At 53.0% G+C, this 22,819-nt stretch overlaps 1 protein-coding gene across 8 annotated transcripts in view; it reads left to right on the top strand.

The window, feature by feature from the left end:
• SZT2 (SZT2 subunit of KICSTOR complex) overlaps positions 1–22,819 on the top strand; it is a 58,776-nt gene that overhangs the window by 20,298 nt on the left and 15,659 nt on the right. For 5 of the 8 annotated variants that reach the window (XM_075759653.1, XM_075759652.1, XM_075759649.1 and 2 more), the window contains 38 exons: positions 404–482; positions 843–940; positions 1,196–1,364; positions 1,823–1,937; positions 3,360–3,473; positions 3,969–4,169; positions 4,289–4,401; positions 4,901–5,042; positions 5,568–5,732; positions 6,421–6,625; positions 6,842–6,954; positions 7,397–7,655; positions 9,099–9,264; positions 9,347–9,439; positions 9,623–9,704; positions 9,839–10,120; positions 10,483–10,621; positions 10,828–10,944; positions 11,059–11,122; positions 11,491–11,676; positions 11,747–12,085; positions 12,226–12,415; positions 12,794–12,868; positions 13,080–13,218; positions 13,454–13,574; positions 13,819–13,948; positions 14,064–14,216; positions 14,330–14,432; positions 14,813–14,930; positions 15,162–15,273; positions 15,729–15,847; positions 16,222–16,386; positions 17,009–17,093; positions 20,172–20,360; positions 20,482–20,679; positions 21,030–21,199; positions 21,495–21,661; positions 22,075–22,172. In XM_075759653.1, coding sequence (XP_075615768.1) covers positions 404–482; positions 843–940; positions 1,196–1,364; positions 1,823–1,937; positions 3,360–3,473; positions 3,969–4,169; positions 4,289–4,401; positions 4,901–5,042; positions 5,568–5,732; positions 6,421–6,625; positions 6,842–6,954; positions 7,397–7,655; positions 9,099–9,264; positions 9,347–9,439; positions 9,623–9,704; positions 9,839–10,120; positions 10,483–10,621; positions 10,828–10,944; positions 11,059–11,122; positions 11,491–11,676; positions 11,747–12,085; positions 12,226–12,415; positions 12,794–12,868; positions 13,080–13,218; positions 13,454–13,574; positions 13,819–13,948; positions 14,064–14,216; positions 14,330–14,432; positions 14,813–14,930; positions 15,162–15,273; positions 15,729–15,847; positions 16,222–16,386; positions 17,009–17,093; positions 20,172–20,360; positions 20,482–20,679; positions 21,030–21,199; positions 21,495–21,661; positions 22,075–22,172 — 5,573 coding nt within the window. The remainder of the gene's footprint in view (positions 1–403; positions 483–842; positions 941–1,195; positions 1,365–1,822; positions 1,938–3,359; positions 3,474–3,968; positions 4,170–4,288; positions 4,402–4,900; positions 5,043–5,567; positions 5,733–6,420; positions 6,626–6,841; positions 6,955–7,396; positions 7,656–9,098; positions 9,265–9,346; positions 9,440–9,622; positions 9,705–9,838; positions 10,121–10,482; positions 10,622–10,827; positions 10,945–11,058; positions 11,123–11,490; positions 11,677–11,746; positions 12,086–12,225; positions 12,416–12,793; positions 12,869–13,079; positions 13,219–13,453; positions 13,575–13,818; positions 13,949–14,063; positions 14,217–14,329; positions 14,433–14,812; positions 14,931–15,161; positions 15,274–15,728; positions 15,848–16,221; positions 16,387–17,008; positions 17,094–20,171; positions 20,361–20,481; positions 20,680–21,029; positions 21,200–21,494; positions 21,662–22,074; positions 22,173–22,819) is intronic. The other 3 variants (XM_075759647.1, XM_075759648.1, XM_075759655.1) reach the window with 3 other exon arrangements.

Here is a 22,819-nt window from a genome sequence, read left to right as displayed (position 1 = left end):
CTGAACGGGGCTGCTTTCTCCAGCTAGTCCTGGGGATGCAGAGAAAGCAGGATGGATCTGAGGCCTTATTATAGGTAACAGTTGAAGCTCCTGTGCAGAGAGTTTTGGTCCTGTACACAGCTTCTAGGGCTGCTTGAGCTAGTGCTTTACCCAGTTCTGCAGCTGAGGAAAAGGAGAATCCTGGAAAGCATACAAAAGGGCAAGAGGTGTTATTGTGCCTAGGGTATGCTGATCTTCACACAGGCTGTCCTGTGCAAAGTGTCACATCTCTGCATTTTCTGTATGTAGCTCCCTGTCTTGGGAAGGAAGGTGTTATGGGTTGAAGGATACAGTCATTCTTGTATTTAAGGCCTGTGGTATGAGTAGAGAAGTCCTCCATGTCTGACTGTCTCTCTGTTGCCAGGGTTCGTCTGTCAGAGGGTTTCCACTTTGCATCCAGTGGGGATGGAATTATCAACATGGTGCTGGAGCTGCCCGTACAGGTGAGCCTGGCTGCTGCAGTGTGGACACGATCCTTCATTGCTTCTTCTGAGGTGGATTCACCTTCCCGTGATGGGATTTCCCATCTGCTTCTAGCATAACCCTTGATGTGTACAGGGAGACCTGCCTTCTCCCCTGAAGTAAAGCAGCTTGTGGGTTGGGCATTTTCCTGTCTTCACCTGCAGTCAGAGAGCTGCTTTGCTGGTAGGGACACGCTGTGCCAGAGGAGTTCTTGGGGCTGGGACAGGCTCTCTCTCCACTGCTGCTAGTGGAGCTGGGTGATGGGGCTGTGTTGTGTAGGGGCCACTGAGTAGGTGTGGGCTGTTGTTACTGGCCAGGCTCACACCTTGTTTCCCTTCCAGATTGATGGCTCAAGTGAGAGCAGCAGCAGCAGGGATAAACACACCTGTGTTGTCCAGTACATCCTCTTCCCGCCACACTCTACCTCCACCAAGGACAGGTGAGGCTGTTGCCCTGCTCCCAGGGAGGGCTGGCAGTGGAGTCACGGCTCCAGACTTGCACTTTGTGGGCACTGTGGGAAGGAGGGAGTCCTCCATCATCTCATACAGACAACTGGCTGTCATGGATTGACCACCAGTTAGCTTTGCCTGCAGCCCTAGGGTTTGTGTGGCTGCTCTCACAGCTCTGAGAGGAGCTGCAGTGGACTGCTGGCTCTGTGCCATCTCGCAGGACTCGTCTTATGTCTTTCCTCCAGCTTTTCCACAGATGATGACAATGATACAGAGGTAGAGGCCATTGAGGTGGACACAGAACTGAACCTGGTCACTGAATGCTGGGTGGAGCCACAGAGCGGCCATGTCCACAGTACTGCTGAGAATTGGAAGCACCTCCATGGCTTGCCCTACCAGAAAATACCAAAAGCGGTGAGTCCTTGAAGGGTATGGGCTTTTTTGTGAAGGGAGAAGGGTTTATTGCAAGTGCACCACAACACTGCAGATAAATTATTGAGAGTCGGAAGGGATGGAAATGTTGTTAACAAAAGAGCTTGAGATTTCTAAAAGAAGGACTAGACTGCTAGTTTGCAAGGCAGTGGCTGCTCTGGGATGGGTGGGAACATACAAATTACTTTGTCAAGAGCCATTCCATTGGAGAGGAGCAAGCTGGACCAGAGCAGGGATTGCAGGCAGTACTGCCAATGCACCTGCTGAACAAGGCAAAAAGAGGCTAAAGGGGTGGTGGAGAAGGAGGGAGCAATGAGTGAGAATAGGGCAAGTCAGGGGATGGGATTATGGGTGTTTCCTTTCCTTGCTTTTAGACTGTTTTCTCCTGCATTTGGGGGTAATTCTGCTGCATACAGCTCAGCCTTGACTGCTTATTGCAGCTCTATCCCCGGGACCTTGCATGCATTACCACCATGCTGACCTTCGAGTACATCAGCCAGTTGTGCCAGAACAAGGAGTGGGTCTGCCCTCCTTCAGACACCAAAGCTACTGAAGGTGAGTCCAGCATATATGTCCCAGCAGGCTTGATGGAGCAAGAGGCAGCTAGGCCCTGAATGTCTTGGGGCCTGTTAGAGGTTTCTGGAAGGTAGAACAGATATTTGGACAACGACTTTCTAGACTTTGATGGCTGTCAGCCACTGTTGCACTTGTGCTCAGCTATCAGAGAAATGGCTTCATCCTGGAAAGACCAAAAAAGCATTCAGGCTTTCTGCCTAGGCTAGAGAGGTGACTAGGTGACCCTGCTTGAGCAGGTGGGTTGGACCAGGTGACCTGCAGAGGTCCTTTCCAACCTCAGCCATTCTGTAATTCTGTGAGAGGGGCTGACTTCTGGAGCAGATGGAAGATGAGCTCACCTATACAGTGATGGGCAGAATATGCCTGGGCAGATGGTGTACAGAAGTTCTAAATTATGTGAAAGAAGAGCTCCTCTGTTCTCAGTTACTAGACACAGTTTCCAGAGCAGTTTGTGGGATGCTTGCTTTCTGGTGGTCCTATTCATCTCTGAACCCTCTGTGAATGCTCCATTAGCCAACAAAGATAGGGAAGGGAACCTTAGGAGGTCTGGTCTGTCTTCTTCCTTCAGGATAGGATTGTGTATCTGATCTGACATGATTAACATAATTCACCGAGAACTGCAGGAGTATGTGGAGGGTTCACCCTTGTCAGGCAATGTGTTCCAGAACCTCGCTAATCTGGCTTTCCTGTCAGTAGTTCACCCCATCCTACATCTTTTGTTTGCTTGCCTTGCGGTGAATAACACAGCAGATATCGGGTGGATTTGAGGGAGCCAGAATCATCCCAAAGCCTGAGGGCAGGACCTGAGGGAGCTGTATTGGATGATAGCACTGGCCCTGTGGTAGGGGTGGAGGGCCAGGAAAGCTCAGGGTCTGGAGGGCAGAGACTCCTCCCTGAGGAAAAGGACAGGAAACAATTGTAGGGTTGTGCAGAGCCTGCCAGATAGGAGATCTCTCCAAAGAGCAGAGGTCCTTTGTCCCTGACAACGTTGGTAATTCAGGCTGCCTCTGGCTCCCAGCGTGGTCATTGTTCTCCAGCAGTGTTGGCTGCAACAGTGATGTTTGGGTTTTGCCCCCTAACAGCTCTGGGCCTGAGCTGTGTAAGGCCTTGTGGTGACTCCCTGTCCCTCCTTGTATGAAGGTGGCAGTAAGCCCAGGGGACTCTAACAGTAAGGTAGCTCACAACCTGCTGCAGCCTCTGGCAGGCTTTGCCTTTTCCCCGTGTTCATTCTCTGTATCCCTCTGCCCTTCTCAGCAGAGGGAGCTGGGGTGGTGTTGCTGTGTACCCTCATTTGTGCTACATGCACTGCATTGAGGGCTGGCACCATGTGTGTGGAGGTGGCCTGGGAGGCAGGGCTGTGTGGTGCCCACAGGCACGTTACATTCCTAATTCTCATTGCAGATCCAGACATGGGGGCTGGTTTTCGAGTGCATGAGATCCCATTCCAGTTCAACCTCATGAAGCTGTTGCCCAGGTGCCAGCAGGTTGAAATGTTCTTCCTAATGCTGACAAAAGGTAGGTGCCTCTTCACCACCTGCCTCCCCTTGTCCTCCCTCCATGGCTATGGGCACCCTGCTCTGTGTGTTTGTCCCCTGGGGCAGCAGGTGGGAGAGCTGCCATGCCTCTTTCAGCAGCGCAGTGCTGTTTTTCCCATCTCTGCAGCCCCAGGGCTGTCCAGGTTTATTGCTCTCTTTCTTGGGATGATAGTTGTGGAAGAGTTGCTTTTGAAAACATTAAACCTAGATTATTGCTCTGTGGTGGTGGATTCTTGTCTTTAGCCCCAAACATCTCCAGAACAGTCACAGTAGTATGGTGAGTCAGTGCAGGGTAGCTGATGATGCTGGAACTCCAGGGCTTCCTCAACACCCTCCAAGTCAACCTTGCAGAGGTGCTGGGGAAAATCCTGGCTGTGTGGAAGTGTCACTTTGCAAAGGGCTGTCACCTGGGGGCCTGGGCAGTTTGTGGCTGTGGAGATGCTGTCTCTGAAGCTGCCATGGTTCTGTTTTGGAGCAGAGAATGAGGAGGTGACCAAGGACTCTTCGTTTGTGCCCAATGAAATGCTACTAAACCTCTTCCATGGCTGCCTGCAGCATGACCTCAGTGACCGGGAGATCCCCATGGCTGATGCCGATCATGTGGCTTTCATGGAGCAGGTTCTGCAACGGGATCGTGACGGCCATCAACCCCCCTTCACACTCCCTGTGATCAGAGGTAAGGGTCAGGAGCGTGGCAGCAGTGACACCAGGAGCTGGGGTGTTTTGGGATCCTTGCTTTCAAGTCTTTTCCTCAGCTGGTGTTTCTCAGCTTGGTTTCTCTGTGCTCCATTTCAGAAGAAACCCTGAAAGTCTCTGGGACCCTGGAGCAGCAGGATGCTTCTGCATCCTATCATCTTGTTGGCAGCAATGGCACCAGGGATATGACTGGCTCCACAAGTACTCTGCAGGTACTGCTACACTGCTGTCCTTTTCCTGAGCCCCCTCTGAAGGCAAGGCAGCAGCTGTGGAAGAGCAGGAGAGTTAGTAGAAGGGTTGAGAACAGATTGAAAAGCTGGTGTTTTCCCCACGCTTCACAGCAGTTTAAGCTGTAGCCTGTGGCTGAAGTCAAGCAGGAATCTGGTAGGTGTGTGGACAGTTGCACTCACCATGGGCCTAGCCTGTTACAGCAGCACTGAGGCTGTGCTGCAGATTGCTCAGAAACCATAGGCAGTCACTGCCTGGAGGTCAGAACCAGCCCCAGTAAAGCCGGCTAAGCATCTCCTGACTCTGTGCGCTGGGTTTCCTGGGACCAGGCAGCTCTGAGAATGGTGCAGGGGTGGCCAGGGTGATTACAGCACTGTGCCAACCAGCAGTTATGGAGGAACTTGCTCTGTGTGCTTGCTACCTGCCTTAAGGTAGGCCTGTGCCATGTGCTATGAGCTTATCCAGCCTCTGCTCTTTCCTCAGAGCCTTGGTAACACAGAGCTGCCTGAGGATGATGTGACGCTGAGTGACACAACGGGGCCCTTTCCCCCACAGTGGCGATGTTATGCCAAGCTGGTCAACCCACAGCATGTGTTCCTGACCTTCCTGCCAGCCACCTTCTCAGGTGAGGCCACCTGTTGTGGGGAGCAAGAGGAGGTAGCAGTCTCCAGTGTCTCCTCAGGAAAACAGCAAAAGCAGAATCAGCTCTGGTAGAAAATTGAACAGCGGAGTCTAGACCCAGTCTTTTTGTGCCATATGGCCAGGAATAGAGTAGTGCAAAGTGCTGAGCGTCTTGTTCATCTCCTCTTGGATGTGGTGCTGCCCACATAGCGTTTTCGGGCAGGGGATGTGGTCTAAAGTCATTTGCCGGCTGCAACCATTGGACTGTTTTTCCATTTGGATTGTTAATGAATGGAGAAAGAAGACTGCTAATGGGATGGGCTGGTAGAGTTCCCACTGCTGGGCATTGGCACTGGTCTGGCTTCCACTGAGCTGCTGGTGAAAGCTGCTAGGCTCAGCTGGAAGTACTCTGTAAAGCTGCTCCCCCACACAAAGAAGTAGCAGGGACATGTGCCCTCTTGGGAATGTAGATGGAGAGGTTAATCTGTTATCACTGGACAGAGGATGATTTTATTTTGTTTTCTTCCAGATGTACAGAAGCTGATGGCTTGTGGTTTGGACAAACCTCCAAAAGATGAGAGTCGATCTGGAGAGGATACCCTGGGACCTGTCTGTACAGAGCGAGTCAGAGCTGAGGCTGAAGAAGGGGATGCTGCAGTGCCCTTACCTACCCTCAGCATAACACCAGCTCACGGTACCGTCCTGAGGACAGCACCTTGAAAAGTATTAGTATCCTTGCTATGCCCGAACGTGTTGTTGGGCAGATTGAGATAGGAGGAATAACAGGCTGCTACAGCCTGTCAGCTCCGGCCTGCCAGTCAGCAGAGTCAGAGTCAGGACAAGGGGCACAGTGAAGCCTCAGTCGGCTTTCATAATGTTCATGGGAGGTGAGGGAGTGTAGTATAAGCTGAGTGGCTATGGCCCAAGGCTGGCTCCCTGTGGACAAGGAGCTTGCAGGTAGGTAGAAGCTACTAGGAATGGCAGTACTGGGCTGTAGCGGATAGTCAGTGACTCTTGTGTTGTGATCCAGACTGGCACTAACAGCAGCACATTGTCTTAGGGAGGAGGACACAGGTCTTGAGGTATATGGGATTTGATTGCACAGCCCCTGTTCAGTCAGCCAGGCCTACAATGAGGATGAAGGGTTGTAGAAGGTGATGGTGGTGACCAGTCGTGACTGCCCAAGAAGGGGATTAGTGTGGCCAAAGCACTGGGCTGAGTGGTTGGGTGCTGAGTGAGGAGAATGGCCCCTGAGGCTCAAGTGGTGAAAAGCTTGTAAAACCGATACCCACCTGCAGGTGCTGCTGTGAGGTCTGTGACCTCTCAGACCAGGAACAAGTTGCCCATTGAAAGCCTTTATCATAGGATTTTTTCTTTTGCAGAAGTGAGCCATGACCCTGGAGAACAGGGTGGCCCGTTGCGGAGAGACGTACATATCTCCTTCTGTCGCCAGAACTCACAATCTGAGCTGGGCGAGTGCCGCCGATTTCGCTGCCCCATTTACATCTACAGCTGCTCCTTGGAGCTGTTACGAGAGCAGCTTGTCAGCCCACGGGCACACCGTCCTCCGCGGGACATCTTTTTCAGGTAATACCAACCATACTTGATTCCTAGACAGGAAACAGAGGAACTTCCTTAACAAGAGGCTGGCTCTAGCCCTGCCTTATCCTCTTGGAGTGGCCTCTGCCTTAGAGCAGCCACGGCCTGTGCATGCCCTAGGGCCCTGGTTTTCTGGTGGCCAGAGCTGTTTATCATCTCACACATGCTTCATTGGTGCTGAAGGCTGTGGTTCCTCTTTTCCAGGTCCCAGTCTCTGGAACGTCCTCCTACTGCTGCTTGGCTAGACCACAAGCATAAGGAGCTGGTGAGTTACTGCACGCTGCTGCAGGAGCACTCCCACCAGTGCTATGTGAAAGGTGAGGAGCAGCATGATGGGAGCTGAGACAGGGTTGGGGTTGGACCCTGGATTTTCTTTTTAAGAAAGCAATGTCTCATTTTTCTTGTGATCTTACGCTGAGCAAAGGGAGGAGCTGTGGGACTGATCTCCCACCAGGAGGGATTTAAAGATGCTTCTGTGCCTTCCCTATGGGCCTTCTATAGGCTGTTCCAGGACCTGTGTAGTGCTGTGGAGAGGGGTCCTTTGAGTTTTTCCTCTCACCTACAGGGTGGCAGATCCCTAAGCCACTCTAGTGTGACACAAGCCCAGGCCAACATGTAGCATTAGGCATCCTGGCTGAGTCTTGTCTCCCAGCACCTGCGCTGACTGCAACCCTGTGTTGGGACTTGATGAAAATCTGTATATGGCTATTGCCTTGCATCCCTGTGCTGGGGCGCTCAAGCACTGTGTTTGATCTGTAGGGCTGTTCAAGAGCCTTCAGCAGTCACACAGCATCAGCTCCCAAGACCTGCTTACAGCCATGGATTACTGTGAGGAGCTGCTCCAAGAGATTGATATCACCAACTTCCTGCTAACGGTGTGCAGCCATGTCCGCTCATTCAGAGAGAGCCACCAACATTTCCGTACGCACTCCAAGACAGCCAGCTTCCAAGTGGGCAGCGTAGAGCAAGAAGAGGAGCAGAGCTCTAGGGAACGGGGTGTCTTGGTCTCTGAATCAAGGTAGGGGCCCACTTCAATCTTGCTTCTATTCTTAGCATTGGGCCAGGACGGCTCTTTCTTCAAGCATCTTCTACTGCCTGCTAGAAGGAGTGTTGTAGGACAGGGTCTAACAGAACCACATGTAAGGACAGATATTTCCAGTGGGATACCCACCTGGCATGGTGTCCACCAGGACCTTCTCTTTTTCATAATCTCTGGTGACATCCATCCTTTTGCTTTCTCTTGTAGTCTTAGCTCATTACTGTCCCATCTGGCCTGAGCTGGAGGGCAGTTTGTCTGCAAGTAACTCTCAGACTTGTTGTTTCTGGAGAAATTACGCATCTCTTGCTGCTTGACTCGTTTGAGTTTGCTGTTGACTCTGGTGAAAATGACAAGTTTTTTATCTTTTTCTAATGAATATAAAGTGTCTTTTAATTAAAACTTTGAGAAAAAAAATCCCAAGAGAAATACCAAGACAGAATTGGAATATGCTTGATGCTAAACTTCTGTTCTGCTATTCCTTAGGGTATTTCTGAGGTTTGTATTGCCTCTGGAAACCTAAGCAGGGTAAAAAGTACTCTACTGTGCCTTAGTGTCTGTTGAAGAAACGCCCTCTTTAGGTCCTTCGTCCTTTGTTTGCGGTTGACTATCCTCAGTTCCTTTATGTGAATTCACTAGTATTTGTTGAGAATGCCCATTCCTATTTCTTCTTATACTGTCAGTCATTGAGATGAGGCTGTGGTTTTGAAGAACACTCAGTGTTTGGAAAGTCAGATGACTACTTCTTTAAGTGCTACTTTCCCAGAGAAAAAACTGTGGGAACTTTTTTTTGTTTATAAGATAGTACGAATCACCTATCCCAGTACAGATTGTATAAATGTTACTGAAGGGCATAAAGCTTGTGACACATTGCATCCAGATCTGCCATCTGTATTACTGATTTGAATATCTGAGGAGTACTTTGACCAAATGACGTCCCACTCCCCAGATTGCTTTTTCTGAGTTTTAGGGACTGATTCTGTCATGTAGCTGCTTGAGTGAGCATGGGCCTGAGCTTTGAGCTCTGCTCCATGCTGCCAAGACACTAGGGGTGCTGATGTGGTGGTATTTGCTGCGAGGTGCCCTGGACTGGGTGTTGGTAATTCATATTGGCCCAGGCCTGGGCCAATTACTTGGCCACATGTCTCTTATTTCCCAGGGAGGGTGTGCAGCGTGATATAGAGTACCTGGCCCCAGGAGCAGCATGGTTAAACTGCCTCTGGCTTGGCTTCAGACAGCCTGAGCGTTTACCTGGGTTAGTAGGTGGCAGGAGAGGTTCTGGTGCTGTAGGGGTGGGGGCTGTGTAGGTCACATCGTGTCTACACAGATGAGATGTGGGGAGCTGTGAGGGGGGATGCTTGCAGGATAGATAATACATACAACTATTCTTGATATGCCTGTCTAACCTGTCCACAATCCTGTCAGTGCGGAAATGGAAGACTACAGCGAGCAGGACTCCCATAACATTGCTAGCCCCACAGAGGAGCCAAAGAGCAGTTTGGGCACCAGCTGCTGTTCAGAGTTTCCCCTCTCACTGCTGGAAATCGGACAGCCCTGCCAGGCACACCCTGACCTGCATAAAATTATCCAGGTGAGGAATGTGGGAGCTTGGCTTGGCTTCTGCAGGAGGGTAGAGCAGAATGTCTGCTTCATATTTGGGATTTCTCTTTTAGGAAAAATTCCTGGAAATCGGAAGTTTACATTTCAAGCCAGTGCCATCAAATCCTCACTATTTCTTCTATTGCCCACCATCAGCCAAGAAAGAGGTAGGCATGGTGCTGCCCTGGCAGGCACCTAGTTCTTGTGGAGGGAAGTAGCTTTGCTCGGTGTCAGGTCTGAATTTGGGGCTGACAGACCCATGGGTAGACTGAGCCCCCAGGGGGGCCATCAACAGCCTGCTTCACTGCCTGGCATGGTTCTAGTATCTGCCCTTCCTCTCTCCATCTCAGGAAGAGGCATCTCGGGATCAGGCAGACAGGAAAGGCAGTGAGGACATGGAGGGATCAGAGGCAGAACTGGCAGCTGAAGAAGGTAACATTTGCTTCCTCTGTCCTGGAGAGGAAAGTGTAGTCTCACTGTAGTGATGCCTTTCAGAGCTTGACTTTGTCTGGTGGGGCCTCTGGGGATGTGGGCCTGGTTTGCTAACAGGGAACCTGTGTCAACAGGAACTGTGTCTGGCTGCTGCATTGCCACAGAGAGTGACCCAGAGCTAGAGGTGGAGTACCGTGAGAAGCTGGAGCATGAGTTCCCAGATACAGATTCTCTCTCAGACTCCAACACGGTGAACCAGGATGATGACTCTTTCAGCGTGCTGGGAGGAGATTCGCTCAATGAGCAGGAGTTCCTGGAGCAGGAGATGCCTCCGCTCTTCGTACACCTCACCTGCTCAGTAAAGCTGCGTAGTCAGCACAGCTCAATGCCCGTGCAGTCCCTGCCAACTTGTCTAGGTAAGAGCAAGCCTTGCTCTGAGGTTAAAGGGCAGTAGGACTTCTGTCAGGTCCCTGGTGGGTGAGCAGCCACTGGAACAAACATGCTGTCCTAAACAGCAGTCACTCTGGACTAGCCCTCCCTGTATGAAGCCCTGAGGGTCTCCCAGCATTAGACAAGGGCTTTTTCACTAGGTCTCCCACTTGCTGTGGGATTGGTTGTGGAAGGATGAAAGGATCATGGAGGATGGTGGCCATCTTGAACCTGTCCAGCTGTGTGGGACAGCCACCTCTTGCAGTCTCTGCGCTTGCTACCGGGCTGTGTATGTGTGTAAACAGAACTGTTTGTTGCTTGATTCCCTTTGTCTGTGATCTCTCCTCAGGGGAAGTTCTGGGCTGCCTGGAAAGCTGCCAGGGCTTGAACACCATTGACTTAGGGGACCTCTGTGTGACCCTGGACATCTTCGTGCTGACATTGCCCCTGGAGATAGAAGTTGTGAACGCAGACATTCTCCACAACAGGTAGGGCACCTTCTGCCTGTCCTTCCCAGCCAGCCAGCCTCAGCTCCTCTCCATGTGCTGAGACTTGGGATTCTCCTTCTCAAAGAGCCTCCCACAGCCCTAAGAAAAGTAAGGTTTTTCCAAGATGGCCTCACCTTCTCTAGAGATCCCTTTTTCCTCTCTGGCTCAAAAAGCTGATGTTCAGCCTGCTTTCTCTCCTGTGGCAGATGTACTTCGGAGAGCAGCGTGTCCTTCACACGCTCTCCAGGGCAGCCATCCTCTTTCCGCTCGGATGAGGATATCATGCACAACTTGGAACGGCTCCCATCCACAGGAGATGAGAGGTATGGCACTGCAGATATAGCAAGCCCCTCCTGGTCTCCTTTTGCTGCCTTGGAGCTGCACTGTGGTGGCTGCAAGAATGAGAATGACTGGTTGATTCTTCTCCTCTCTCCTAGGCACCCTGCACTTTCCAACCTTCCTGGAGTGCACAGGCAGGCTATTGAAGCCACTATGAATGAGGTAAGCCAGCCTTGCCTGCTTCTTGCTTCCTGCTGGAGCAATGTGGCCACAGTGCACAGCTGTTGTTCCACACTTCATAGCCTGCTCCAAGCTGCAAGTTCTGTCAACTGAAGTGACTTTCAGGCCTTGCCACTGGCCTTGTGCTCCCCGAAAGCATGGGATTATCCTGACAAAACTCTCATTGCAGTTGGGGTGGGACAAACAGACCTCTCTTCCAAAGACATTTTCTTAGGTACATTCAGAAGGACATGAGGGGATGTAGGTGATGAGAGGGGCTGCCTTCATCCTGTTGGGACTTAGATCAGAATTGGGGCAGGTGTGCAAATGCTGGTCACCCAGGTCTTGCTCTGTGTCCTTGCCCTGCTCAGATTCGCTGGCTCCTGGATGATGAGATTGTGTCTGCGCTGCGCCACTCGCAGGTCATCAGCACCTCCATCCTGCACCGAGTGGCCACCCACATCTATAACTCCAAGGGGCGACCCAGCTGCCACAGTGAGGTGGTGCTGCTCCAGTTTGTCTTTGGACCTGAGCACTCTCTGGAGAAGTTCAAGGAGGTAAAAAGAAAGCCCTGAGGCAGCATCATACGCTTAACTAGCAGGATGCTTATTCTTCCCTGTGTTGCAGGAGTTCAGAAGAATGGCTCTGCCAGGCTACATGCTGAATGCAGAAGGCAGTGACTACCACTACATCTCTATCAGCCGCCTGCACTCCAGGCGGGCAGCTCCAAATCCTTCAGGGACACCCAGCTTGCAGCAGCCAGCTGGAGGGGGCACCAGGACAGCCCTGGGCCACGCGGGCCAAGAGGGAAGCTGTGAAGTAGAGACAGAGAGCTCTGAGCTACACCATGCAAGCTGTGTCCTCCCAGAAGAAGCCCAGGGTCTCTGGGGGTGGCCGGAGAGTGAGTCACGCATTGTGCCAGACTCAGGAAACCCCATACGTGGGGGCAGCCACGCACAGGATGAGGTGAGAGACACTGAGGTGGTCTATTGGTGGGAAGGTGTGGGATGCTCTGGTAACAGAAGGTAGAAGGATACAGGAGTATGATCAGACTTTTTTTGGTGCCTGTTTTTCTGGTAACTTTTGCAACCTTGGCTTGTGTGCAGGTCCCAGGAGAAGCGCTGAGCCTTGAGCAGAGCAGAGCACCTGGTCATGACTCCTTGGAGGAGGCAGCTCTAGAGACAACCATACAGTCGCTGCCATCCTCATCCTCTGAAAAGGGCAACAGCGAGAAGTCACCATTGGTGACACCATCTGCAGCAAGCCTGGCTGACTCCGTAACACAGGGCAGGGAAGGTAGGAGCTGTGAATGTGGTCAGGATGCACCTCAGCCTCAGGAACTTTTAGGGGAAGGGCCTGTTTTGGCTGTAGCATACAAAACATGACTGCTACTCTTGTTCCAGTCCCTAACCACCAGAGTTGGTGGTGTTGCACTGTTGGTCTCTTCCTTGCCAGGGTGCTGGCAATTCACTACTTAACGGTACCTGGAGTACTAGGCTGTGCTGCCACACTGATATCCCCAATGACATGAAGTTCCTGGTGACTCTAGTAATGACTGCGAGAAACCCGTACGCCAGCACTGCCTGGTTGTCCTGTGCCGTAATGTTTCCCCAGCAGATGGGTCGTGTGAAGGGGGCTGAGCAGGCCCTCTCATGATCAAACCCCTCTTCACAGGCTCCAGCAAGCAGCGTCCCAGCCGCGTGCAAAGCCTCGTGTCGAGCCAGGGCAGCATGGACTCCGACCACCTGGGTGAGTATGCCGGGGCAGGGGTGACTGCCAGCGTGCAGGGAGGCACTGGCAGTGACGTGATGGTGTGTGGCCATGGGGGACTGTGCACCTGGGCTGGGGTGACCCCTGAGGACAGGGCTTGTGAATGGCTCTGGTCTCCTAGAGCCTGCTGTGCTCAGGGAGGAGGCTGGCTTGCCAGGCAGTCTGGGACTGAAGCGAGGATACGTTGCAGGTTATGATGGAGGAAGCAGTGACTCGGAGTATGAGGAGGCGCTAATGAGTGACCAGGAACCCAGATGTCCCCTCATGCCAGATTTCTGGCTCATCATAAAAATCCAGCAGGACCGAGTGGAGGTCTATTACCACACACGGTAAGGAGGATCCCTCTGCCTGGCCACGGCTTCTCTGTATCAGGACCTTATTGCTCCTCCCTCATCTCCAGACAAGATCTCCTTCCTGCCCCACGTGGGTGGGAGCTGCAGGACCAGACTGGTGCTCCATATGGGGAAAAAAGCCACCCTTCCCCACTGTGTTCCTGTTCCCAGCACACAGGGACAGGCACTGTTGAGGTGCTCTGCTGACCTCTCTCTCCCCTTCCCTGTAAAGCAGCCTGAGTGTGGAGAAGGCAGCATCAGCAGAGACAGAAGAGGAGCAGCCAGGGGAGTGCCAGAGTCTCAACCAGGTGGTGGTGAAGAAGATAAGTGAAATCTGCAGGGTTGTCAATCAGGTAACAAATCTGCAGAAAGCAGGGGCAGACCTGATAGTCATGAGATTGCTTAGATGAGAAGGGATGTCTGGAGGTTGTCTGGTGTGGGCCCAGCTCAGAGGAGGGCCTGGGGAGCCAGTTCAGTTGGTGGAGTCTCAGCTTGGGGGTCAAAGGGAAAGAGACTCAGTCCAGCCCTAAGCCCTTCTCTGTGCTGTCTTCTGTGGGCTGTGCAAGCAACATAACCACTCTTTTTCATCCTTTGCAGCGCTTGCTGCTGCAGGACCTGCATGACAGCCACATATGCAACTCGTTACTGGTGGCAGAAAGTGAGGAGGACATCTGGAAGAGCGAAACGCCCTATACTTCGTACAGGCAGCGTGTCATGCCCACAGATGGTATGAATATGCCTTTGGCCATACCTCAGTGGCAGTGCCACTGCCTGCCCATGGGTGACTAAAAAGATGGTGACTTCCACACTATGGCCCCAGCTGTGTCCTGTGTTCTTTGTAGATTACTCTGTAGAGGAGAGCTACCAGCCTCGGGACTACTTGGCTGCTACCATGCAGTTCATGCCAGGGCACTTTGCTTGTGATGTTGTGTGGAGCACACTCATCCACGTGCATTCGCGCCTCAAGATGGGCCCCAACATGGGAGTCTCACGAGGTGCGTACAGCCCAGGTTCCCCCTCGTTTTGTGTGTCAAGAGTCTGGCTTCTGGCTGGATTTGCACACCAGAGGAGGGTGTGTGGGATAGCTAACATCCCACGTTGCCCACAGCTATCCAGGCGCTTCGCTCGGTGCTCAACGCCTTCTCTGTGGTGAACAGGAAGAATATGTTTGTCTACCAGGAACGTGCCACTAAATCTGTTTTCTACCTCCGGTAAGAAGCTAGCGTGACTTGTTGACCTGACCCTGCCCTGCGACATACGTTACACCAGACTGAGAGCTCCTTAGGTCAGAAAGTGTCTGCTGGCCTCAGGGACTCTGCTGTGACCCAGGCAGCAAATACCTGATTTCTGATGAGTCAGAGTCACATCAAGCTAGGCCCATCCTGCTCTCCCTGTGCTAAGCCTTCACATGGGAGGGAAAAGGATGATTTTTCTGGGGGAGCCAGAAAGCAATTTTTCACAAGCTCCATATCATAAGGACTAGTCCCCAGAAAGTGCACAGGGGAGAGCAAGGAAGATGTGGATCTTCTGTGGAGGTATGATGCTGTCCTCCTTGGGAATGGAGGCTGACATGTCTTTCTCCTGTATTCAGACTGACTGAAACCACCTACAGTGGGAAGGTGTGGGAAGCAGAGGGCGTCCTTAGTCCAGCATCTCGCTCACTGGCATTGACACGCAGCCAAGAGCCCATTTACACTGAAGATCTAATGGTGAGTCTGCCACTCTGTGAGAGTGGATGTTGGTGCTCTTGATTACAGGAGTGGAGGGAACTCAGTAGTTCCAGCAACCTGGGTTTTATGTAGGATACAACTTATATTGTAGATGTGTGGAGTGGGGCAGCAGTCAGTGGGTTCTGCCTGACCTTGCTGACAGCTCAAGACAATGATGGATCTAGAATTCACATGGAAACTGTTTCAGTGTGGCTGTTTCTGCTTTTCCAGGGTTCTCGTTCCTCTCTGGACACAGCCTCGTGCCGTAGTGTGGACTCCACACGCCCTGTGGGACAGGTAGACAGGCACATCCAGCTCATGGTCCATGGTGTTGCTCCAGCAGGTAAGCGTTACAGCACCTGGCAGCAGATGGACTGTGCTGATGCAAAGCAGAGGAATAGAGCTCCAGTCTCTACCCTCTTTGCTTGAAGAACAGGGAAGGCATCTCCCTCCTGAGCAAGCTGCTTTTCCTTAGCCTAGAGCTGCTCTGTGTTTTATCTGGATGGCAATGTGAGGAAAGGATCCATGGCCCACAATGAAACCTCCCGCAGACTGGGTGGCTTATGCCAGCTTTCGCTATGCAGGAGTGCATTTGTCTTTGCCTGCTGTTCTAGCAGTCTTTTGTGATCATGAATGGGTAGAAAAAGATGCCTGAATAAAGTGATGGTGGGGAAAGACATGTTCCGTGTGGGAATTGACTGTGAGGGTGGTACATCCTGAACAGGCAGGGAGGGGTGGTTGTGGTCGTTCTTACTGGATGAGGTGAAAAAGCTGCTTGTACCTCTGCTTACTTGTCAGGGCCCGAGATCACAGATGAGCTGGTGAAAGTGCTGCGCAGACGCCTGGATGAGGCCACCCTGGATATCATCACTGTGATGTTGGTGCGGAACTGCAAGCTGACCCCAGCAGATGTAGAGGTACCTCACTGGATACCTGCTCTGCTCATCCCAGAGCCCATAATGCTTTCCTACACTTCGACCTGTCTCAGCCTTTCCTGTCCCAGGGCAGTTTGCTGCATCCCATTCCCTGCTCCAGTGGTTGCTGAGGCATATACTGTGTGTTTGCCAGGGTAGGTGGGAGATGCCCTTTGCTGGGGTTTGCTGCATGACAGGGCCTCCCTGCGAGTACCCCTGGAATATCTGCCCACATCTGTCTCACGATGCTGCTGTGGGACTGCATTCTGCCTATCACACTCTTCCTTTGCATAGCCAGCTGGCATAATTTGGATCAGTATCAGAGCCCCAGGGCATCCTGCTAGTCTCAGCTGACTTTTAAAGCCTTCTCTCTGCAGTTTATTCAGCCCCCTGGGACGCCACCCACAGAGGTCCTGCAGTTTGCACTGTCACCCTCCGCTCTGCCTTGGCTGCATGCAGTGGCCTACTATCTGCGCCAGAACCTGCTCATCTTCTTACACACCCCAAAGTACACGGACAGCAACGTGGAGCACCACTTCAAGGTGAGGAGGGGTGTGAGTTGGGACAGCAGTCTACCCAGCTTCTACCTGCTGCTGGGGGTATTTGTTGGGGCAGCTCAATACCATGTTCCCAGCTCTGCCATGTAGTGTTAGAGAGGAACTGACACTGAATACTGAAGCCTGGAAGAGTTTTGCAGGACTGTGAGCAGTTCCTATTTGGCCTGGACAGGTCTTGCTTTCGCACAAGCAGTCGCTTTCTGTGGAAAAAGCCAGCAACCACAAACCTCACGCCCATAATCATCTCCCAGGATCATGGGAGAAGACTCCCTTGCAAAGCTGTGCTTGGCTCCTTGCAAGACTCCTTCAGATCTAAGGACTGAAACATCAAGATTAATAAAGGTTTGGGAGTAGCTACCCACCCTGTCAGCATGGCCATAGCAAGGGTAGAGGGTGATGCCTGATGCGTAGTGCTGTACAACTCTGCATAGAGCTGTAGGAGGTTCCTTCAGCCCAACAGCGGCAAGGGCTCTGCTGGCAAGTGTTTCAAGTAGGTCTGGATTGCTTGCTGCAGGTGTGGGGATGAGTTCTGCACACACATGGGCCTCTGCTCCCACTTAAGACAAGTTCTCTAATCTCTGTCGCTTTTCTGCCTTGCTCTCCTTAGCACTACTTCAACCACAGTGGGAGCATCCCTGACCAGGATCTGTATCTGTACAACAAGCCGGGTGGCCAAGGCACTGGTGGAAAAGGTATCACGCTCAACCCTTTTTCTGAAACAGGATATGGGGCTGCATGTTGGGGAGCTGCTTCCCATGTTGGAGAGCTCTGAGTGACTGAGGAGGGCCAGTGCTGGGGTAGTGTGTTCCTCTGATGGCTGGGAGGTGGCAGGGTGTGTGCTTGGAGGACCACGCGCCCTTGCACATGTGGTGGAGCGAGCTAAGGCCTCTCACAGAGCAACTCGCTAAGCTTGGCCTGTTGCTGTAGGAAGCAGCTCTAGGTGGCAGTAGCTGTGGGGCAAGACACAGAGACACCTCAGTACGAAGTGTGGGGCACAGAGGCTCAAGGGGGCTGGAGGTGGGAGCAGGGACAGTTGTTGAAGGAGCCTTGCTGCGAAGGGGTAGCTGGATGCTGTGTGTAACTGAGCGTGGGCTGTGGGGGCAATGTCACTTCTTTCTTCTCTGGATTGCTGGAGGAGGGATTGGATAGGGCCCATCCTGCAGCAGGCTGTCATGTCATGTTTTGTCCATGCCATGTGGTCTGTCACCTGGCCGTTGTGTGTCTTGTGCCCCTTGTGCACCATCTGAATGTTCTTCTGTTATGTAGGTACCATGTCGGACCTTGTGCAGCACCTATTTCCACTCTCCCACTTCCAAGGTAGCACCTGTGGCTCCAAATATTACTCCGGTTCCCTTTCCCTGGCCCCTCTGATCCCTGCTGTTCTTGTTTTCCTTGTGTTGTGGCTTCAGCTCTGACTCCTCTGTGTGTTTGTGTGTGTGTGTGTGTCCATTTAGCTGAGCCTCCTCTTTTTTGCTGGCTGGATAGATGAGCAAACAGAACCTGCTGCCCTGGGATGGCAGCTCTGCAGTTCTTGGCTGCTGAGGGTCCATGTGCTGCCCTGTTAGCTTGCAAGCAGTGAACTCCAAAACCCTGCACCCTTTTTTCCCACAGGTCCAAACAGGCATCTCCTCCCTGAGACACACAAGGAGTCATGATGTTTCAGCTGTGGTTTCATGCTCCAGGGTGTAGCATCATTCCTTTCCCAGTGGCTGTGTCCTGGAGTGAGAGGTTCCCTTGCAAGGGGCCAGAGTGGCCGGGCACTGCTAGATGTGTACTTTGTATTTCAGTGTGCCTGGGTCAGAGGGGGCTCAGAGTCCCTCTCAGATGGCAGGTAACAGCTCCCTAGCACCCCACCTCTCTGCAGAGTGCGATGGGTGATTACGTAGCCAAACTCCAGCGCACTGGGCAGTAAGGTCCTTCCTTAGCAGCTCTTGCTAACTTACCTCTTCCCATAGCCCCAGAGCTCAGGTCTCGAGTTTCTTACCTGTTTCTTACCTGTGATTTAGTGTTGCATTTCAGCTTCTCTGTGCTCCTGTAACAAGTCTGGAAGCCTTGTTCCATGTGGTGAAGAGATGAGCCTTTCTGCTGGTGGGGCAGGGGCAGCTGTCACCTCTGCCCCAAGAGACTGAGCGAGCTGCAGGGTGCTGAGTGCTTGGCGCTTGCTTGGCAAACCTGCTCTGTCTCAGGGAGCAAATGAGGAGTCTGCTCCTGCGGCTGCTGACCTGGCCTGCTTGAAAGCACTGCCATGTGTGCTCCATCTCTGGAGCATGTGTCCCAGCACAAGGAGGACGTGGGACATTGTGCTTGGTTGTTCTCATGTCCTCACCTCAGATAGACTGAAGCAGAGCAGAGGTACAGGAATGGATGTGATAGGGAAATGCTGCAGAGAGGGGGAGGCTGACGGGACTCAGTGTGGTAATTTATCCAGGAGGAGAAGAGGGGGTGACTACATCTTGGTCTACAATTACCGCATGAGCATGCACTGTCATTTTGGTGGGCCCGGGCTTGACTGTCAAGCCAGACAGATAAAGAGTTTGTGCCCCTTACTGTTTAAAGAAAGAAAGTAAGTCTGCTTGATAGAGCTTATATTCACTGCCATGTGGGGCAGATTTGCTGCTGTTGATCCCTCTGTATCAACACCCACATCCCAGAGAGCTGCCCTGCTGCTGTTAGAGGCTGGGAGAGCCCTGTGTGAGGCTCCCTGCCCTGCTCTGAAGGGGGATAAGGCTGGGTAAAGTCCTGGTCCCCTCTGTCTTTGCTATTTAGGGAATTAGGAATTTCTCCATTGTTTGCTGGTTAAAGGGTTGTTCCTGTGCCTGTCTGGGGGAGAGATGTGTTGGAGGCTTTTGCAGAGTACCTCTGAGACCAGGCAGCTCCTGTACTTTTCTTCAAGTGGTGGGGTGCTCATAGGTGTAGAGTTTCCTTTCTTCAGTGTGAGTGCAAGTGAGCTGCCCTCTGAATTGAATGCCCAGCTCTCTCCTTTGGGAGCAGCTCTCCATCTCAGTGCCCTCTCCCTTGCATCTGGCCTGTCTTGGAGGAAAGGTTGCTGTAGAGCTTAATGCTTCATTACAAATGATGGAGATGGGTGGTTGTGTTGCTGATTTAGACCTGGGTGCAGTCTGCTGGGGCTGGATTTGTCTTAGCACAGAGAGGGCACCCATCTTCCACATGGTGCTGTGGATCCAGTCAGGTGCAGTTTGGTCACTGTGTGGCAGCGGAGCCTGGTGTCACTCCCATCCTCGCTGGGACGGAGAGGGACAGAGTATGGGCTCAGCAATGCTCAGATGGCTCTATCATCTATACAGCCTTCCTTTGCAGGGACTCAAGGTCCTTCATAGCCTGAAGAGGGCTGCTGGAGAGTATCTGGGCTCTGTACTCTGTCCCTTTAGAGGATAAGGATAGTGAGCCCCATCCTGGATCTCTCTGCATAAAGGCCCTCCTGGGGCAAATGGAGTGACTTTCCCCTTGCATATGGGGCTGGACAACCCAGGAAGCTCCTGCAGGGCAAGGTGAAAGCTGCTGTGACTCTGCAGGAGAGAGATTCTCAGATTGATGGGGACACACCATGCTTCTTACCCTGGCTCCCCACAGGCACAGCTAGCCTCTGCTCCCATGGCTGCATTCCTGTGAGCCCTGCCTGCCGCATGGCACTGTGCAACCCAAGTGGTGACATGACAGTCCCAGCTGCGGGGTGGCAGGCTGTAGGCAGGGCTTGTAGGGGTGTACTCAGTGCTGGGCTGACGGAGGCTGTCTCGGGTTCTCCCCTGCAGGAATTGCGTGCATTGCACTGACGTTCGTGGATGAGCATGGCAGCCCCACCTCACTGCCCCATGGGGAGAGGCCTGACCCTCTGAAGCTGTCTTCCTCCTCGCCCATCGTGGGCCTGCTGCAGGACACTGACTTTGAAAGCCTCACTGCAGTCAGCAGGCACCAGCCAGAGGCTGGCACCCTGCATTCAGGTATGGAGTGAAGCAGGCTGCACGCTGCCAGTTCCCTGCTGCCTCTGCATCCCCTGGGGCGCATAGGAGGGCTGGCAAAGGTGGGGGTGCAGAGCCATGCAGGACTGCCCTTTCCCCGCAGAGCCACGCGTGCTGGTGCGCCTGGATATCTGGGAGAAGGGCAACATCAGCCTGCTGCAGCTGTCAGAGAAGCTGCGTGGCGCCCTGCGCCATGCTCTCTGCGATGCTGTCATGGAGTTCCTTGTGCTGCCAGCTCCACTCTGTGTGGAATCTGCTTGCCCCCTGGGTGCCACGGACCTGGAAGAGCTGAGCTCTGCAGGTGAGAGCCTGGCCAGGATGGCCACCCCGAGCCATCCTTGCTCCTCCTGCCTGGCTTGCAGGAGCTGGGCTGTGCTGGGGGGATGCGGGCTGGGAAGGAGGAAGCTGCTCTCCCCTCTGCAAGCTGTGCTATGTGATGTCTCGGGGAAGAAGCATTGTAGAAATTAGGGTTGGAAGACATATTTTAAAGTCTGTCTTCTCCCTAAGACTGAATCCACTTTGCTGGATGTTACTAAGGGCTCTCTCCCTTCTCTCCAGCCAGGCTCTGGCCAGCCACAGTGGGGTACATGGGGACACCAGCAGTGTCACAGCAGGAGGCTCTGGGGAGTCTGATTTGACCTGTCTCCACAGGAGGCCTCAGGAGGACCATGTCAGAGACCAAGGGCCTGGCCCTGGCCACTGGTGGGGCTGGTAGGAGCTGTCCTCCACCGTTGCACTTCACCTCTGCCCCTTCATCCAGCTCTGGGGAGCCAGTGACACCCACAAGCAAGCTGGGACGCCGCAGCTTCTGGGACATGCTGGTAATGTTGCTGGGGGACCAGTGGGGAGCAGGGCCTGTAAGTCCTCGTGGTGTGTCAGGCCAGGAGGAATGGAGAGGAGGGATCTGGCTGGGGTTGGGAGGCCAGGCTGGTAGGGACTTTATGATGAGGCTTTGGGCAATGTGGTCTAGTGGAAGATGTCCCTGCCCGCAGCAGGGGGGTTGGAACTAGATGATCTTTAAGGTCCCTTCCAACCCAAACCATTCTATGATTCTGTGATCAGGGCACTAGCCAGGCTGTGCATGTCTGCAGCATTAACTTAGTCCCTTTTCCCTAGAGCAAGGCAGAGTCTTCAGAGCTGGGCAGCCCCAAAACTACTGATGACATTGTGCTGGAGAGACCAGAAGAGGCTCGCACAAGGCGGCGGCACAAAACTGAGAGCGTCAAGCAGCACCCAAGCCAGGATCGGGCCACAGCCACAGCTGAACTGGAACAGGCACAGAGGCAAGCAGGCTGGGCAGCCAGGGTGTTGTTCCCCTCCATCTGCTGTACATCACTGTGCAGCCTGGCAGCCTGCTGGCTCTATATATGCGTCTCAACCATCTGGACCACATCCTCTTTCCTTGTAGTTTGTCCCTTACACAGCCAGTTAGGGGAGCTGCCTTCTACATGCAAAGCCTCGATCCTTATTGCTGGAGTGCTGCTGGTTCTCCATGCCAGAGACCCCTTCCCTGCATTGTGGGGCCCTGTGCAACACCTGATACCCCTATGGCTACTGACCCAGAGGCACCAAGCTCATGGGCTGTAACAACCCAAAATGGGCTCTGCTCTGGAACTGGGAGGGGACTGTTGCACTTTTGTGCCTTTGTTGCTGTTGACTGATCTGGTATAACTGTGCTTCTCTTCCCTCTTTCCAGGCGCCGAGCCTGCCAGTTGGAAGAAGGGGATGTAGGTACCATGCACCCGCTCTTCAATCAAACCTGCCAGAAGTGGATGGCATTCATGAACCACTTGGGTACGTGTCTCAGGCCCTAGGTCCTCCAGATGGGCTGAGAGTGGGCCTTTCTACCTAGAGCTCTGGGGACAAGTCCTCGTACGATACCAAGCCATCCATCTTCATCCCTTCCTGATCTCTGCCCTAGTTTTGCACCCTGTCTCTCGCCAAACCTCACCAGAGTCCCATTGGTCTCAGAGCCAGCATTAGCTTTACGAAGCTGTGGCAGGAGTCCTGGCATGTGTCCGTGCAGCTGAACAAGCCTGCTAAGGTCTGTGGTTGCGTCTGCCATGCTCAGAGTCCAGGGCTTGCTGGACTTGGCTGCAGCTGCTTTGGAGAGACCTGAACTCCAACAGCAGCTGTGGTAGTGATTTAGCTCCCAGATGTAGGAGGGAGGGAGGATCTGAGCCTCTGCAACATGCTCTGGGGCTGTGAAGCTGCATGGGAGACCCCCCCTCTTGCAGGGAGGGAGAGAAAGAGGGATGCCCTTCATACAGTGGGGTTTGGGTTTGTGTGGCTGCCCTGTTGCTGTTTTCTGGATACCCCTCACTTCAGTGTTTGTACATCCTCTCACACCTCCTGCTGGCAAGGTAGAGATGTCCTCCTTCTCTGATGAGGAGTAAGCCAGGGAGCAAGGAATAAGCAGGGGAATAAAGCGCTGTGCTCAG

This window comes from Balearica regulorum, chromosome 8 (genome assembly GCF_011004875.1).
Source record: "Balearica regulorum gibbericeps isolate bBalReg1 chromosome 8, bBalReg1.pri, whole genome shotgun sequence".
In the NCBI taxonomy this organism is placed as follows: Eukaryota; Metazoa; Chordata; class Aves; order Gruiformes; family Gruidae; genus Balearica; species Balearica regulorum.
The sequence above is the reverse complement of the archived record's forward strand: the minus strand, read 5'-3'. Positions and strand labels throughout refer to the sequence as shown.